We start from the raw sequence: 16,527 nt of genomic DNA, 5'->3' as shown, positions 1-16,527 counted from the left end.
ACACCAATTCAGCTTGCAAGTTAACCTTGAGGAAATCCTTTACATGGACTCCCAAAACTCTATGCATCTCTGACTTCTGAGGTTTCTGCCCAGTTAGAAAATTGTCTACTTTTATTCTTACTGAAGTGCATAACCCCACGCCTTGCTGTGCTGCATTCCATCTATTGTTTTGCCTATTCTCCCTCTTCTCTATAAACCTGCCTTGAGAACTTCACATTGTGATCATTTTAGTTGCAACCAACCAGTTACTCTCATTGTTGCCTTTATCTTCCAACAGTGCAGATTCCTCCACTGAATTAGTATTGTCCAATGTCAATATTAATTACTCTTTTAATGAACTTAAATAGTTTTGTCTAAGTTGTATTTCAGTTTAAAGATTCGCTTTACTAGTCATGTGTACATTGAAACATACAGTGAAATGCATTGTGTCAAATCAAATCAGTTTGGATTGTATTGGGCACCCTGTAAGTGCTGCCACCCATTTGGCACCAACAATAGCATTCTTACAATTTACTAACCCTAACCAGAGATTTTCTTGGAATGAGAGAGAAAACCTTAACATCTGGAGGAAACCCACGAGGTCATGGGCAGAATCTACAAACTCCTTATTGGAAATGGCGGGAATTGAACTCCAGTCAGTGATTGCTAGGCTACTGTGCCACACTTTTAATTAAAGAATGTTAATTGCAGATTCTAAGGATAACCAAAGTCCTCCTGTATTTATTATGTTTCCAGGTGCACACCAAACCTATACTATTGCACTCTGCTGGGCACTAAATTTGTTCTGGTGCACACTTAAGGTGTTTTCAGCTCTACTGGATTTGCCAGATTGATATTGTTAATCAGAATTAAATCTCTTGATCTGCCAAATTCAGAGGGAGCTCTTTGTTTTCAATGTAAGCTGTTTCTGTATTGGTTTCATGTTGACAATGCATTTCAGAAAGTCTTAAATGAAGGTCATTGATGCCACACAGTTTGTGAAGAGGCTGATAGAGATCAAATTCCCATGATGCTCACAGGACAAAATTATTGTTTGTCTCTTCCTGTGATGCTGAATTACCACCGCCATTGTGTTCTTCAGTTTACCCCCTCCCTTATGGGCTCACTTTCAAGCACTCTACTACAACTCATGTTCTTGGTATTACTTATTTTGTATTTGCAGTTTGTCTTTTGCACATTGGTTGCTTTTCAATGATTCTATTCTGTTTATTATTATTATTTGTACTTGCACAGTTCGTCTTGCCAGTCTTTGTGTGCAGTTTTTCATTGATTCTACTGTATTCTTTTGTTCTACTATGAATGCCTGCACAAAAATGCCCACCACTGTCTATAAGGAGCTTGTATGTTCACCCCATGACCGTGTGGGCTTCCTCCGGGTGCTCCAGTTTCTCCCACAGTCCAAAGATGTACCAGCTGGTAGGTTAATTGGTTATTGTAAATTGTCTCATGATTAGGCCAGGGTTAAATCAGGGGTTTCTGGGTGCCACGGCTCGAAGGGTCAATCCCTCACTCAGTAACATTCCCTATTTGAATAGAGAACACCCTTGATGGTAACACAGAGAAAATGCTCAGCAGTTCAAGCACCGTCAGTGAAGAGAGAAACTGGGTCAACCGTTCTGTCTGGTACAGGGAAGGTGGAGAGAGTACAGTCCATACGTTAATATAAACACTTTTCACACCATCAGAATATTTTTCAAAGTATGTTTTATTATCGAAGTACATATATGTCACTATATACAACCCTGAGATTCATTTTCTTGTGGGCATACTCAACAAATCTATAGAATAATAACTATAACAGAATCAATGAAAGACCGCCAACTAGGGCATTCAACCAGAGTGCAGAAGACAACAAACTGTGCAAATGCAAAAAGGGAAAAAAAATCAGTAATATAAATAAATAAGCAATCCCCTTTGGTTCAAAAGCCTGATGGTTGGAGTGGTAACTGTTCCCAAAAATGGTGGTCTGAGTCCTGAGGCTATGTACCTTCTTCCTGATGGCAGCAGTGAGAAGACAGCATGTCCTAGGTGGTTTGGGTCCCTAAAGATGGATGTTGCTCTCTGCAAGAGCGTTTCATGTAGATGTGCTCATCCCACGATGAGCTTTACCCGTGATAGACTTGGCTGTATCTATTATAACTTTTTGTAGGATTTTACATTCAAGGGCATTGGTGTTTCCATACCAGGCTGTGATGCAGCCAGTCAATATACTCTCCACTGCACATCTATAGAAGTTTGTCAAAGTTTTGAATGTCATGCCGAATCTCCACAGATTCCTAGGGAAGTAGAGGCACTACCCTCTACTTAGAGTAAAATCAGTATTTTTAAGAACCAGGAAAACACTTTTACATAATGTAGGGATTATTATCACTTTGTTTGGTCAATATACTATTGTATACTATCAGTATCCTGTCACAGGGGACATTCTACTGATCTGTCACTCACTTCTTCTTGGTCTCTGCCCAGCCCAAATAAGACACGAGGCACAAGAGATGGTCGCTGCTTGGGTGCAGAGTATAAAACAAACTCCTGGAAGAACTCAGCAGGTCAGGTAGCATCTGTGGGGGCAGAAGGATGGTTAACATTTCAGGTCAAGACCCTGCATCAGGACGCAAGACACTGCTCATTTAATAGGGTAAAACCATCAAACTCCTGAACCAGCGTGGATAACTTCACTCACATCAACACACTGAAGTAACTCCACAACCTATGGATTCACTTTTAAGGATTCTATAACTCATGTTCTCATTTATTTATTTGCACTGTTCACCTTCTGTTGCTCATTGGTTGTTTGTCAGTCTGAGTAGTTTTTCATTGATTCTATTACATTTCTTTGTTCTGAGTGCCTGCAAAAAATAAATCTCTGGCTATCATATGGTGACATACATGTACTTACATAATAAATTTAATTTGAACTTCAAAAATATCCTAGCAGCATGAGATAAACATTTTTGTAACCCATTGTTACCAATATCTAACATATTGAATTGTGAGATAAACCAATTTCTCAAATTAAACAACTTCACTTACTCAAAATTGAAGTTACTGGTATCTTTATATATTGTGTGCAGGACAGTTGCAATGGCCAACGGGAGATGTTTCTGTAGTCCTTTTACACTTACATGGCTCTAATGCAATAAACACCAAGATATCCCAGCAATAGAATGCACGAGTTTTAAAAGCATTTTGGAAACGAAGATGAAGCATGGGTTGTTGGGGAAACTTAGAAGAGATGTCAGAACAGGAGAGCAGCTGGAGGACCTACGAAAACACTAGGCGAATGGGAGAATGTGGTGTGGGGTATATGGTAATATCCAAGCTTTTGGATCAAGATTTGAAGAGAGATTCAAAAGTCCTTGTCCTCAGGCATGTGGAGCTTGGAACACAGTCAAGAAAGATAAAGAAAGCTCAGGTTTGTAAGTAATCAGAACAGGACATTTTTTCTTTCCTTATTCCATCAGCTGCTGAAAAAGTGGCTGATGTAATCAAGGCACAGACTCTTGGGCAATGTGCATATTGTGTTTGAAGTTTAGATCTGTGCCCACCCAATCAGCCAATAAGGTTGTAGGACAGCAAAGAATTAGGATTTTGATAAGAATTGCAATTTTCAAAGCCACTGAATAAACCAATTTACATTGTCTAATGTTCAGTACAGTTCTGATTCACTAATCACACTTACTTTGCTGTTTGTCTATGGTAATGTTTTAATTATTGCCAAGAGAGCTTACTGAGCCATTCCACTACATTTGTAGAGGAACTGGTGAAACTGCTGCCCACACAGTTCCAGCAACCCAAGGGTTGGTCCTGACCTCCTACTTTGTCTGCATGGAGTTTGTATGTTGACCCTGTAGACACGAGTTTTCTCTGGGAGCTCTGGTTCCCCCTCACATCCCAAAGACATGTAGATTGTTAGGTAAGTGGCCACTATAAATTATCCCCAGAGTGTAGGTGAGTGATAGGAATGTGGAGAAGATAAAATGGGTTTGGGTAGAGATAGTGTAAGATGGTCACTCTAGACTGGATACTCAGAAATACAATTCATCTGAGTTGATCAAGATGCCCATCTATTCAAGTCCCATTTGCCTACATTTAATCTACACTCAGTGGCCAAATTATTCAGTTCACCTGCTCGTTAATGCAAGTCTAATCAGACAATCATGTGGTTTCAACTCAGTGAATAAAAGTTTCTCAGAAACTGCCACTCTCCTGGGATTTTCATACACAGTCTCTAGAGTTTACAGAGAATGGTGTGAAAGACAAAAACAACATCCAGTGAGTGGAAGCCTATGGACGAAGATGTATGTATGTATCCTTTGCCTTCCGAATTGCATCCAGAAATTCCAGCCATTGCTGCTCTTCCATCATTCCTGCCGGTGTTCTTTTCCAATCAATTCTGACTAACTCCTCTTTCATGCTCTGTAATTTCCTTTACTCCACTGTACAACTAATACATCTGACTTTAGCTTCTCCTTCTGAAATTTCAGGGTGAGTTTGATCATATCACGATCACTTGTTCTTAAGGGTTATTTTACCTTCTTCTCTAATCAATTCCGGTTCATTGCACAATACTCAATCCAAAATAGCTGATTCCCTAGTGCGCTCAACCACGAGCTGCTTTAAAAAGCCATCTTGTAGGCATTCTAGAAATTCCCCCTCTTGGACTCCTGCACCAACCTGATTTTCCCAATCTACCTGCATATTGAGATCCCCATGACTATTGTAACATTGCTCTTTTAGCATGCATTTTCTATCTCCTGTTGTAATTTGTCGACCACATCCTTACTGCTGTTTAGGAGCCTTTATACAACTCCCATCAGTGTCTTTTTACCCTTGCAGTTCCTCAGCTCTATCCAAAATGACTCAACACCTTCCAACGCTATGTCATCTCTTTCTAATGATATGATTTCAATTTTTTTTTTACCAACAGAGCAATGCTGCCCCCTCTGCCTTCCTGCCCTTTCAATACAATGTGTATCCTTGGACATAAAGCTTCCAGCCATGATTCAGTGATGCCAACATCATACATGCCAATATGTAACTATGCTACAAGTTCATCTACCTTATTCGGTATACTATGTGCATTCGAATATAGCACCTTCAGTCCTGCAATTTTCCCTATCAACAGCTACTCCTCACTACACTTTACATCTGTTTGTAAACCAGTTACCTCATCTTCAGCACTATCATCTGTCTTTCCTACAATAACATGGAGAAAGGTTGAAAGTATGTTTTTAATTGCAAAAGAAATGTAGAACACTAGTGGTGATCATTGGTACCATTAGGAAGGAAAGCACAGGAACTCCCCAGATCACTGTGAACTTGTGCAAGATTTTAGTGGCCCCACCAGTTTCTCTCCGCTTGCAAGGGCTCAAGAAAACAGAACAGAAACAATATAAATGACACCATTCTCAATAATATATGTATTTTAAATCAAACACAATTAAATAGGTATGATTTTAGATTAAGTACAGGAATACTTATGCATCTGAAAACATAGAAATGGTACATAGTACCAAAACTTAGACACAGCCTTAATTTGTTTGCTTCTGTGATAATCTTCAATCTTAACACAATTAGGTAACATCTGAGGACCTAATCGCCACTTAACAATTATTATACAGAAACACAAGATTTCCAATCCTTTTACAAAAGTCATATTATATATAGATTTTTTCCCCATACTGTGTCACATTTTTAAACAAAAATCCTGGAGTTACCTAGCGGCTGGACAATGAAACAGACAGCAACAAACCAATGGAGTGGTGTTCAGAGCACAGCACAGCTCTATGACAAGTCACTTCAATGTACTAAATCCATACACCCAGAACCCAGATTTAAAGAGCGCTTTGAAATCCTTTCAGTGCAGAAACTTCATGAGAAAACCCTTCATAGTACCCGGTCTTCTAAAGTCACATCTTGAGGCTGAAAATCTTGGAGTGCACAGTTTTCTTCTTACAGATAATGGAGTAACATCAGACTGTGCAATTCACGGCACTGCATCATGGCTGTGTTAACAGAAAGGAGTCCTTTTCTGGATGCGGAGGGAAGCCACTTGAACAGGAGAACACATGAACCAGGTCTTCCTTTCACTAGTCATAGCTACAATTAATAGAAAAAGAACAGCAATTAACTGAAGCTTGCAAAGAAATAAACTGATCTTTCTTTAGGGAAAAAGTAAAAAACCTGAATACAGCAATGGTATGCTTTTAAAGTATTTGAAGTATGGGGGTGGGGAATATGACAGAGCTAGTCTGTTTTTGCAGACAGTGGTACGTATGTGGAAGGCTCTGCCAGGGGTAGTGATTTAAAAAACTCTTAGATAGGCACATGGATGCTGGAAAATGGAGGGTTATGTCTGAAGAAAGGGCTAAACTGATCTTAGTAGGTTAATAGGTCAGCACAACATCATGGGCCAAATGGCCTTTACTGTGCTGTAATATTCTATATTGTACCTGTGTATTAGCATGTACAAGATATACAAAGACCTACCTAAATTTTACTTAATACAGTCATAACAGATCTTTATTATTGTATTTTTATTTAGGGATACAGCATGGCAACAGGCCCTTTTGGCCCAATGAACCCATTGCACTCAATTATACCCATGTTACTAATTAACCTACTAACCCGTACATCTCTGAAGTGTGGGAGGAAACCAGAGCACCTGGAGGAAACCCACACCATCTCAGGGAGAACAAACTCTTTACAGATGCAAAGGGAAATGAGCCCAGGCCGCTGGCACTGTAAAGCATTACAGTAACCATTACACTAAGGTGTTGCCCTATGCTGCTGTCTAGTCTGTCCATATCTTACGCTCTCAATGTTAGTGAAGCCAACTCTCACAGCAGACCATATCAGATGGAAAAATAAAACTTCCCCCTTTCAGTTCCTTCTGTTTTGTGCATCAGTTGTCCACCACCTTGACTCCAAGACCAGCAAAGCATCTGAGAAGGTCCTGTATGTTAAGCTGGCCCTGAAGGTTAAGGTAATCAGACTCAAAGGGAGTTGCCTAACTGGATCCAACAATGACTTGGTGATAAGTAGCAAAGGGTATTGGTGGGAGAAACCTTTCAGACTGGAAGTCCCTAACCTATCTTGTACTATGGGGAACAGTGCTAGGACCCTTGTTTGTGCTATCAATAATTTGGGCATGAATCTTAAGAGATATGATGCATACATTTGCAGATGACGTGAAGATTGCTGGTGCTGTGGACAGTGAAGGTTGACTAAGGCTAAAGCAGGATGTTGATCAGATGGAAGGTTGGGCTGAGTGTAGGCAGATGTGAGGTGATGTATTTTAGGAAATAGGAAAGAGCATATATTGTAAAGGATAGTCATTAAAAATGTGTTCCTTGAGGGTTCAGGTCATTTGTTCCCTGAGTGTTGAAAAAAAATACTTTGACCCATGAGGGCAAGAATATAAAAGTAACTTTGCAAATTTCAATAACACTGGTTAGACCACACATGGAGTATTGCTACAAATTGCAACACTACAGGGAGGATGTGGTGATAATAGGGAAAATGCAGGAGAGATTCACCAGGTTGTTGTCTGGACTGGGACAGAGATTGGACAGAGGCTGAGAGCATGGTTCAATGCAGTCCCTCTCTCTGTGTCTCCAAGCTTGGCAGCTTCCTTTTAATGCATCAACTGCTTTAAGCACTACCTGTGGGACAGAGTTCCATGTTCTTATTGCTCTTTTGAGTACAGTAATTCCTGCTAAATTCCTCAAATGCATTTCTTGTTGATTTTCTTTTAAAGACAGCTTTTAGTTATGTTCCTCCCAAGTGGAAATATTATTTCTGCATCCACTCCATCAAAACATTCCATAATTTTAAACTCCTTATTTGGTCACCTTTCAACAGACGAAGAACCCAGCCTTCCTCCTTTTCCCACTGTGGATACCTTTGTACTCCTGGCATGGTCTGTATAAATTTATTCAGTCCATCTCTGTATCCATGATTTATATACATGCAAATATACAAATTAAGAGCAGCAGTAGGCTCTGTTTCCCCTCAGAGTTGCTCCAACATTTAGTAGGACAATTGCTAATCTATTTGTATCCATAATTCTGCAGTCTCACTGGGTATATTTAAAGCAGAGGCTGATGGATTCTGGATTAATAAGGGTGTCAAAGGCTATGAGAAGGCAGGATAATGAATCAGCCATAATCGAATGATGGAACAGACTTGATGGGCAGAATGTCCTAATTCTGCTCCCATGTCCTATCTTTCTGGTTTCATCAAGCTACAATAATCTTTTACCCCTGTGTTTATCAAGACCGTATCCACCTCTGCCTTAAAAATATTCAGTGCTTCTGCCACTGAATACTAAAATACAGGATCACCTGAGGGAGAAAAATGCCTTAAGTAAGCAACCACTTCATCCTAAACAGCAAACCTAGTTCTAAAGTTTCCAACTATAGAAAATAATTTCTTCACATTTATCCTGTCAAAACAGTTCTGGATCTTTTGTTTCAGTCAGCTCCTCACTCCAAGCTCCAGCAGATACAAACAAAAGCAGAAGAGCAGTGTATATAACCATTTCTCGTAAAACAACTTGCCTGTTCCAAGTATTAGCCCAAGTATTACATAGATTAGGAAGTTGCTGTGATGTGTTGGTCAGGGTACAACATGCAAAAATAATCAACATTCAATAATTTTAAAGAATAAAGAATAACATAGAAAATAAAGTTAAGAGTTTAAAAGTTCTTCTTTGAATGAATTCCAACACACTAACCACAATCAGTAAATCATTCATGCATTTTAATATCAGTTCCTTTGCATCTTAAGATTAATGTCAGAGCTCAAGGTGTTTCACTGTAACTGTTGCTGACCCCACTCATTCATTTACATCTTGCACTAGACAACCGAGTAGGTGTACTAGCAAATTATGCCTGAGAACATCAATTATGGTTAAAAAGAAAACGGCACTGGATTTTTGAGTTACAATATAATCCATGTACATCAGAGAACTTCTGTGAGTGCTTGAGACTTGTATGAAGCTCTCAGAATGTGTTGCAGCCATCAAACTCATGATGTTCTTGTTCATAAAGGTGTTAATGGTGGAGCATTAAATAGTTGAAGTGTGATATTAAAAGAGCAGATGCATAGAAAATCTTAACTTGCTTAACAGCCATAAAACAAGAGACCAAAAATCATTTAGTCTGACTTTCCTGCTTTTTGTTGTTGCTTTCATTCCGCACAATTTAAAAGCAAAATATGAAGACAGTAACTATTTTGTTCATTCCTACGAAGTGTACTGAAAAAGTCACGAACAGTTCAATCAGCTCTCACTATAACATAATTGTGAATTTACGATTGATGCACACACTAATGACAAGGATCAAGGATCAACTATATTTAACTACATCTTAACTACATTTACATGGATGAGGAACTTGCAGTGCTGTGTTGGTCTGGGCACGACATATAAAAATAAATAACAGCATTCAATAATTTTAAAGAATTATATAGAAAATAAAATTAGAGGCTAAAGTATCTATATGGAATAACATTTGCATATACCAGCATATATTTACAATGTAAACAGTGTTATAAAAAGAGGTTTAAAGTATTTACAGTGCTGTGGCTGGGGTTCTAGATAGATGGAGGTGTGAGGCTAACTCGAATGGATGACTAGATTAACTGCCTGGGGGAAGAAACTTTTAAAATGGCATGAAGATTTTGTAGATCAGTCATGCATTTTAATATCAGTTCCTCTGCACCTTAAGATTAATATAAGAAAAAGTTAAGAAAAAGTTCAGAAGGGAACTTTTGGGAAAGGTAGTTTACACAGTCGGTAGTGTCCACAATGGTTTGTGCTGCCTGCTTCTTTGTCCTGGATACATAAGAGACCTACAGTGATGGAAGACTGAAGCCAATGACCTTTCCTGCTGACCTGATTTAACAAGAACATTCTTGTACGTCATTATTCCAAGCCCCACGCAAGGAAAGTCCAGAAAGAAAAAAGGATATTAAAACACACTGGGGGTGAAACTGAAAGCCTTTTAAATCATCGTGTTTAGATTATAAAAGGGAAGCAAATTTACTAATACTAAAGACTCCTTCCATTGTAGCAGCATCTTTAACAAAGAGGTAGCCTCCTTAAGACAAATTGATGAATTCACCGGATCTTTGGGTGGTAAAAAAAAATTGAATTATTAGTTATGAGAAACTATTGGCAAATTTAAAAATAATGTCTACTCATCTGCATTGCCATCACTGACCTTACAAATTAATAATTCACTTAACTATAAAATACTAATAACATTTCTATAACCAGTTCACATAAAAAAACATCTCCAGACAAAAGACATCTTAGAAACATGTAAGAACAAGCAGGATAGTAAAAGGTGAGTCAGTAGATGTTTACTTGGACTTTCATAAGACCTTTGACAAGGTGCTGCACATGATGCTGTTAAACAAAAGCCCATGGTATTACAGGAAAGATACTAGCATGGATAGAAGATTGGCTGCTGGTGACTACTAGTGTTCCACAGTGGTTCACATTGGGACCATGTCTTATCACTTTATATGTCAATGACTTGGATGACAGATTTAATGGCTTTATGAGATAGGTGAAGGGGCAGGTGGTGTTGAAGTAGGGAGTCTGCAGGAGGACTTAAACAGATTAGGAGAAAGTGGCAGATGGAATATGGTGTAGGAAAGTGTACAGAAGGAATAAAGGTGTAGACTATTTTCTAAATGGAGAGAAAATTCAAAACTCAGAGGTGCAAAGAGACTTGGGAGTTCTCGAGCAGGATCCCCTAAAGATTAACTTAAAGGTTGAGTTGGTGGTAAGGGAGGCAAATGCAATTTCAAGAGGACTAGAATATAAAAGCAAGGATCTAATGCTGAGGCTTTATATGGCATTGGTCAGACTGCACCTGGAATATTGAGAGCAGTTTTGGGCCTCTTATTCTCAGAAAAGATGTGCTGGCATTAGAGAGAGTGCAGAGGAGGTTCAAGAGAATGATTCCAAGAATGAAGAGCATTTGATGGTTCTGGGCCTGTACTCGCAACAAGATAGAGTGGATGTTGAGAGGATTCCTATGGTGGATGAGTCTAGATCCAGAAGGCACAGTCTCAGAATAGAGGAATGTCCCTTTAGTACAGAGATGAGGAGGGATTTCTTAAGCCATAGTCTGGCAAATCTTGAATTCATTACCAGAGATGGCTGTGGAGGCCAAGTTATTCGGTATTTTTAAGCAGAAGTTGATAAGTTCTTGATTAGTAATGGTGTCAAATATTATGGAGAGAAGGCAGGAGAATGGAGTTGAGGGGGTAATAAATCAGCCATGATCAAATGGTGGAGCAGACCCAATTTACCAAATGGTCTAATTCTGCTCCTATATCTTATGGTCGAAGATTTGAGTGATGGGGGTCATAAACTGAAGTTATCTGCTCTGCTGACATCTCTCCCTTAAGTTCAGTATGTGCTTTTAATTCCTTCTGCAGAGAATATAGATATTGGAGGCAATGAACAAAAAAATATACAGTGGTAAAAGATTAGGGGAATAAAAGAAGCTTGATCATCAGGCTCAGTGTGGTTGAAGTTAGTGGTGAAAAGTAATTTAAAACAAAATGTAAGACGTGTCCTGGAAAGTAAGTGGGAGATGAATAAATGATTTGATGCATATTTATTAATTCATACTGCAGTGACCAAATATTGACACTTCAGTAAAAATGAATGGAATTAGAATCAGACGTTTGCCATATAGGAGATCAGCTCATTGTTTACATCAGTTAATAAAGATCTACTACTTTCAGTCTGTAATCAAGTTATCAAGCCAGCCACTCCTCTGGTCATTCTCTAAAATATAATGAGGGCTCCTGCCTTCTCTACTCCATCAGATGGTGCAATTGAGGCCTCCACCACCAAGATCTCTCAATTCCTTTTAAATCTTTTGACCAATTTAAAATCTATTATCTCTGGCTATTGCAATACCTAATGGAAATAGATCCTTCCTATTCATTGTATATACAGTACACAGTTGTATCTGAACTGCAAGGTTTCATTTGTTTGCAAACAAGGTTACAAAGAAAATTTGAACTCATTCACTTTTTTCTGTGAAAGTTTTGAGTAGACTAAAATTTATTGCCAACACCAATTGTACGCTCAATTGAATGGATGTTCCAGAGAAACTACAAATCTTGAGGTTGGCATTTTGAAAACACTGACCCACATTATTGATTGCAATCTTTGCAATTGATTGCATCTTTCCAAACTGGTCAGTCTTTTGGAAACATCAAATTCCAGCTTAATGGATAACTACTGATTATCAATCACTAGGCTTAGAAGCATTAATCAGCCTCAGTCAAGCTTTGGTGGGTGGGTAGGAAAGTTTACATTGCATGACAGACTGGGGTTAACTTTCATATCCAGGCAGCCAAACACCCATCAGCCACTGTCAAGGTCACAAATTATAAATAGGACGCTACAAGTGCAAATATGAAAGACGGAGAGAATAAGCAAGATCAAATAAGATATTATACGGCCGAATGGGGGAACAAATTCATGAGGCTATGATACCTGAGCAAGGGAGAGTGGAGAGTTCCCAAAAACTAAGTGAGTAAGATAAAATTGTGATGTGATCCATGGACAGGATTTGTAATAGGACCATTCCATTACCATCACGTAGTTCTCATAACTGTATGAAGTTCAGCAATCATTCAGTATTTTCCATTTGTTGCAATTTTCAATTATAGTATTCTCTTGATTGGCGAAAAATAATCACTTACCCAAGACACAAATGTTTCCTTTACATTCTGGTCCACTGCGAACAACACAATACATTATTTCAGGAGTTCTTAATGGTAAAACTGTTAAAGATACAGTGATTTAACATGACCAGTTCATTACCTTTGTGGACTTCACAATGTGAGGCTCACTTTGTGCTTGTTGTATGACATCATTGACAATCATTTTGGCAATCTTCCATGCCATCTCTTCCTGGGCCTAAAAAAGAAACAACTTTAGACAATCAACAATGCCAGACTTTGAAAAGGTGGAGAATCTAGTGCAGAGTAACTTTCTTGCCAACCTCTCCAAATGGCAAATTCCTCAAACCCAGACAAGTCTGAAGCATTGTACAATAAAGGGAATTAGAGGGTGCTGCAGACTAGAATGGGGTGGAATAAAGGGAGTATCTCATATCCTGTGTATGTCCTGGTAGCAGAGCTTTACTCTGCTTTGAAAATATGGGGTATCACATTGTTATTATGAGTAATTAAACCTCAAGGTATACATGAATAAGAGGAAAGAGTTGGATTAAGCCTGTAGGAAACAAAAGACCATGAAGCTGAATTAATATGGCAAGGCTCCACCAGAAGTCATGGAGCTCAGACAATGAAAAATTGGTTTTTTATTATTATCACAGTGAAAAACTATGTTTTGCATGCCATCAACAATCATTTCATCACATTAATACATTAAGGCAGTAAAAAGGAAAAGCAATGACAAAATGCAGAATGAAATGCTACATTTAGAGTAAAAGGGCAGTGCCATATGGGTTTCCTCCCACAGTCGAAAGGCATACCAGTTACGAGGTTACTTGGTCATTACAAATTGTCCTGTGACTAGGCTAGGACTGAATTGGTGGGCTGCTGTGTGGTACAGCTCATTAGGCCGGAAGTGCCTGTTCTGGGCTGTATCTCTAAAAATATAAACAAACACTGACAATACCAGCACATTAAAGATGGCATCCTTTGAATGAGTTTTGAATCCTTTGAAAGGAGTTTTCAATTCAACTGGTCAAAATAAATCAAACTGATAACTAAAAGTAAATACAGCAATAAAAGAGCAATGTCTGGGGCAACATTCCTCCTTCAACATCTGCTTAGATGGTTCATTCATCTGATTGCTTTATTTGTGGGATGCTACTGTACACACAACAGCCTCAGTGTTTATTCATGCAAAAGTAGCAAATAAATAATTAATTGGATGCCAAGTGCTTTGGAAAATTTGTTAAGCTAACTGGATGCAAATCTTCGCATAAAAGACTATTTAATATATCCTCTCTACGCATCCACCATATTAGTAGCTTTGAGCTGGACAGAATTGCTTCTCTACATCCTGTACAAGTATTCAGGACATCAAACCATGAGGCTAGTTAAATTAACCCCCCCCCCCCCCCCCCCCCCCCCCGTCCTCTAAATAACAACAAAAATAAAATCAGCAGCTCTCTATACAATCTAAATGATGTTTTATCCACATTTGGCTTTGGACATTTTCAAATTTTATCAGATAAAAGCAATTAGGAGGAACAAATTAATTGTTTCAGAGCTCTAGAAACTGGGGCAGGATTTGTGGAGAGGGAAGTCAGAACCTAATAGAAAAGTAACATTGCACTTTTATGATATCCCTTCATTTAGATTGTTTCAATAAGCCTGGGGATAGAAAGGGTACAGAACTATATAGGATGGGTTTAATAAAAGTGGAAAGAACATTGACTTGATACTAAGTATAAGTAATGGATTTATTTCAATGCTCATGGTTATAAATAAAGTTGCCACTGGTCTTTCTAGATACCGCTCTTTAGGTATGCTAATAAAATTTGTGTGAGATCTCTTATAGCTGATTTTAATCGACATTATTTTAAATTTCCAAATCTACAATGATGGAGATCAGTGACTTTACCCAAGTTTTAATGCAAGTGAGAAAAGCAGAGAGGAAGTAAGAAGGTGATATCCATGCAACTCAATGACTGTAGTAGTGCCAATGATCAGTAACTGTGAAGATTACATTGTTGACCTCCAGAACTTGAGGAATTACAGTTGTGTACCTTAAGAAAGCCATGATTAACTGAATCGATAAACGTTGTAATTTTGGGACACTTCACACTTATCACCTGAAGCAGTCCAACAGATCTGAGGATTGATTGCTTAGCAAAATTGCAGGTCGATGTTGTTTCTGGGTAGTAAGTGGGTCAATTTAAAATTATAATTTGGTTTTAAGTTTAGGTTTAATATTTACCTCATCAGTGTTCCCCTGTACCCATTTCTTCATGGCCTGTGAAAACATGGAACCTGTTTGAAATAATTTAAAAATAAGTTTAATACATGTATTTGTTGTCTCTGTGAACTGAACACCTTTGTTTCAAAAATATGTAAACTTCAACTGAGTAAATTGCCATTTTGAAAAAGCCTGGATGCAATTTTGTGTCTTCTTTGGCACAGTTGCTGAGTCAGTAACTGCTCAGCGACTGCTCATTGCAGTGAACATCTGGCATCACCACTGCGTGGCATGGCGTCTCCATGTACAAGGGTTACAAGAGGCTGCAGAGGGTTGCACTTTCAGTCAGTTCTAACACAGATAACAATGCCAGCAAGGACATCTTCAAGAGGATGTTCTTCAAAAAAAGTCGCATCCATCATTAAGGACCCCCATCATTCTGGACATAATCTTTTCACATTACCACTATCAGGGAGGAGGTACAGGAGCCTAAACACATTCAATGTTTTAGGAGCAGTTTCTTCTCCTCTGATCACACCACTAATCCATGAAGAATGCTTCATTATTCGTCTCTTGTATTATTTATTTACTTTGTGACTTTTAGTACTTTTATGCTGCAAAACCACCAATTTCACAACATATTTCAGTGATAATAAACCTGATATTGATCCTGAACACAAGGCATCACTCAAGTGAAATTTAGCTGGTTTCAGGGATGTGATCATTGGCAAACAATATTTTTGGCATTGTCCCTGTTAATTCGTTTATTTCATTTTAGGATTTTTGCAAAATACATAGATTGGGCTATTTATCAGGTCTTTTATTTGCATTCCTACAATGGAGAGCCCTTTCAGCTGGACTAAGTCTGAACACTATTTTCTCAGAACACATCTATGGAATGCTAATAATAACAATTTTTATTTATACAGTGCCTTTTATGAAGTAAAAACATCTCCAAGCTCTTCCCTGGAGCACAATTAGACAAAGACAGACACTAAGTCAATGACTGAATAATAAATTGGGCAGGTCTTTTCTCAAGTGAAAACAACCAGGGTGAATATTTACCTTTTGATTTTTTCACATCTGGCTCTGGTTCAGACTCTCTTATAAACTGGCCAAGTTCATTTATCTTCCCAAATGTCATACGCCTACAAAAATAAATCAAGAAGAATTCTGAACTTGTAATAACATTTTACTGCTTGCAGTCCATATTCCTTTATGGTTGGGACCAATGATACAAGAGTCTGTATTACACAGCTCATTACTGGAACTGAGAGTCTCTGCACTATAACAAATTGGAGACAACGCAAACTGAAAGATTGAATACATATGAAAAATATATGATATTTGTACAACAATTAGGATAGTTAAATGGGACCCAATTCAATAAATATTTAGAGTTCAAGAAAGCAAAACTAAAACTAATGAAACAGCTTACTGTTAAATAAGCACAACTTAACACCCAACTACTCTGATCATCATGTGCCGTGTTGTATGATGTGGGCAGTAATGGTCTCATGACTTCTTGGCAAATTTTTCTACAGAAGTGGTTTGCTATTCTTCTGGACAGTGTA

General features: G+C 38.3%; 1 protein-coding gene across 4 annotated transcripts in view; it reads right to left on the bottom strand.

Annotated features, from left to right (window-relative positions):
• Positions 1-5,405: 5,405 nt before the first annotated feature.
• The window catches only part of akap10 (A kinase (PRKA) anchor protein 10), a 92,918-nt gene continuing 81,796 nt past the window's right edge, over positions 5,406-16,527 (bottom strand). For 3 of the 4 annotated variants that reach the window (XM_073053302.1, XM_073053300.1, XM_073053298.1), the window contains 5 exons: positions 16,019-16,101; positions 14,975-15,027; positions 12,863-12,958; positions 12,742-12,776; positions 5,406-6,099 (listed from right to left, as the gene is read on the bottom strand). In XM_073053302.1, coding sequence (XP_072909403.1) covers positions 12,762-12,776; positions 12,863-12,958; positions 14,975-15,027; positions 16,019-16,101 — 247 coding nt within the window. In that variant the 3' untranslated portion in view covers positions 5,406-6,099; positions 12,742-12,761. The remainder of the gene's footprint in view (positions 6,100-12,741; positions 12,777-12,862; positions 12,959-14,974; positions 15,028-16,018; positions 16,102-16,527) is intronic. The other variant, XM_073053299.1, reaches the window with a different exon arrangement.

The sequence above is a fragment of the Hemitrygon akajei genome, chromosome 8, assembly GCF_048418815.1.
Source record: "Hemitrygon akajei chromosome 8, sHemAka1.3, whole genome shotgun sequence".
Classification (NCBI taxonomy): Eukaryota; Metazoa; Chordata; class Chondrichthyes; order Myliobatiformes; family Dasyatidae; genus Hemitrygon; species Hemitrygon akajei.
Note: the sequence above shows the minus strand (reverse complement) of the source record. Positions and strands in the feature narration are given on the sequence as shown.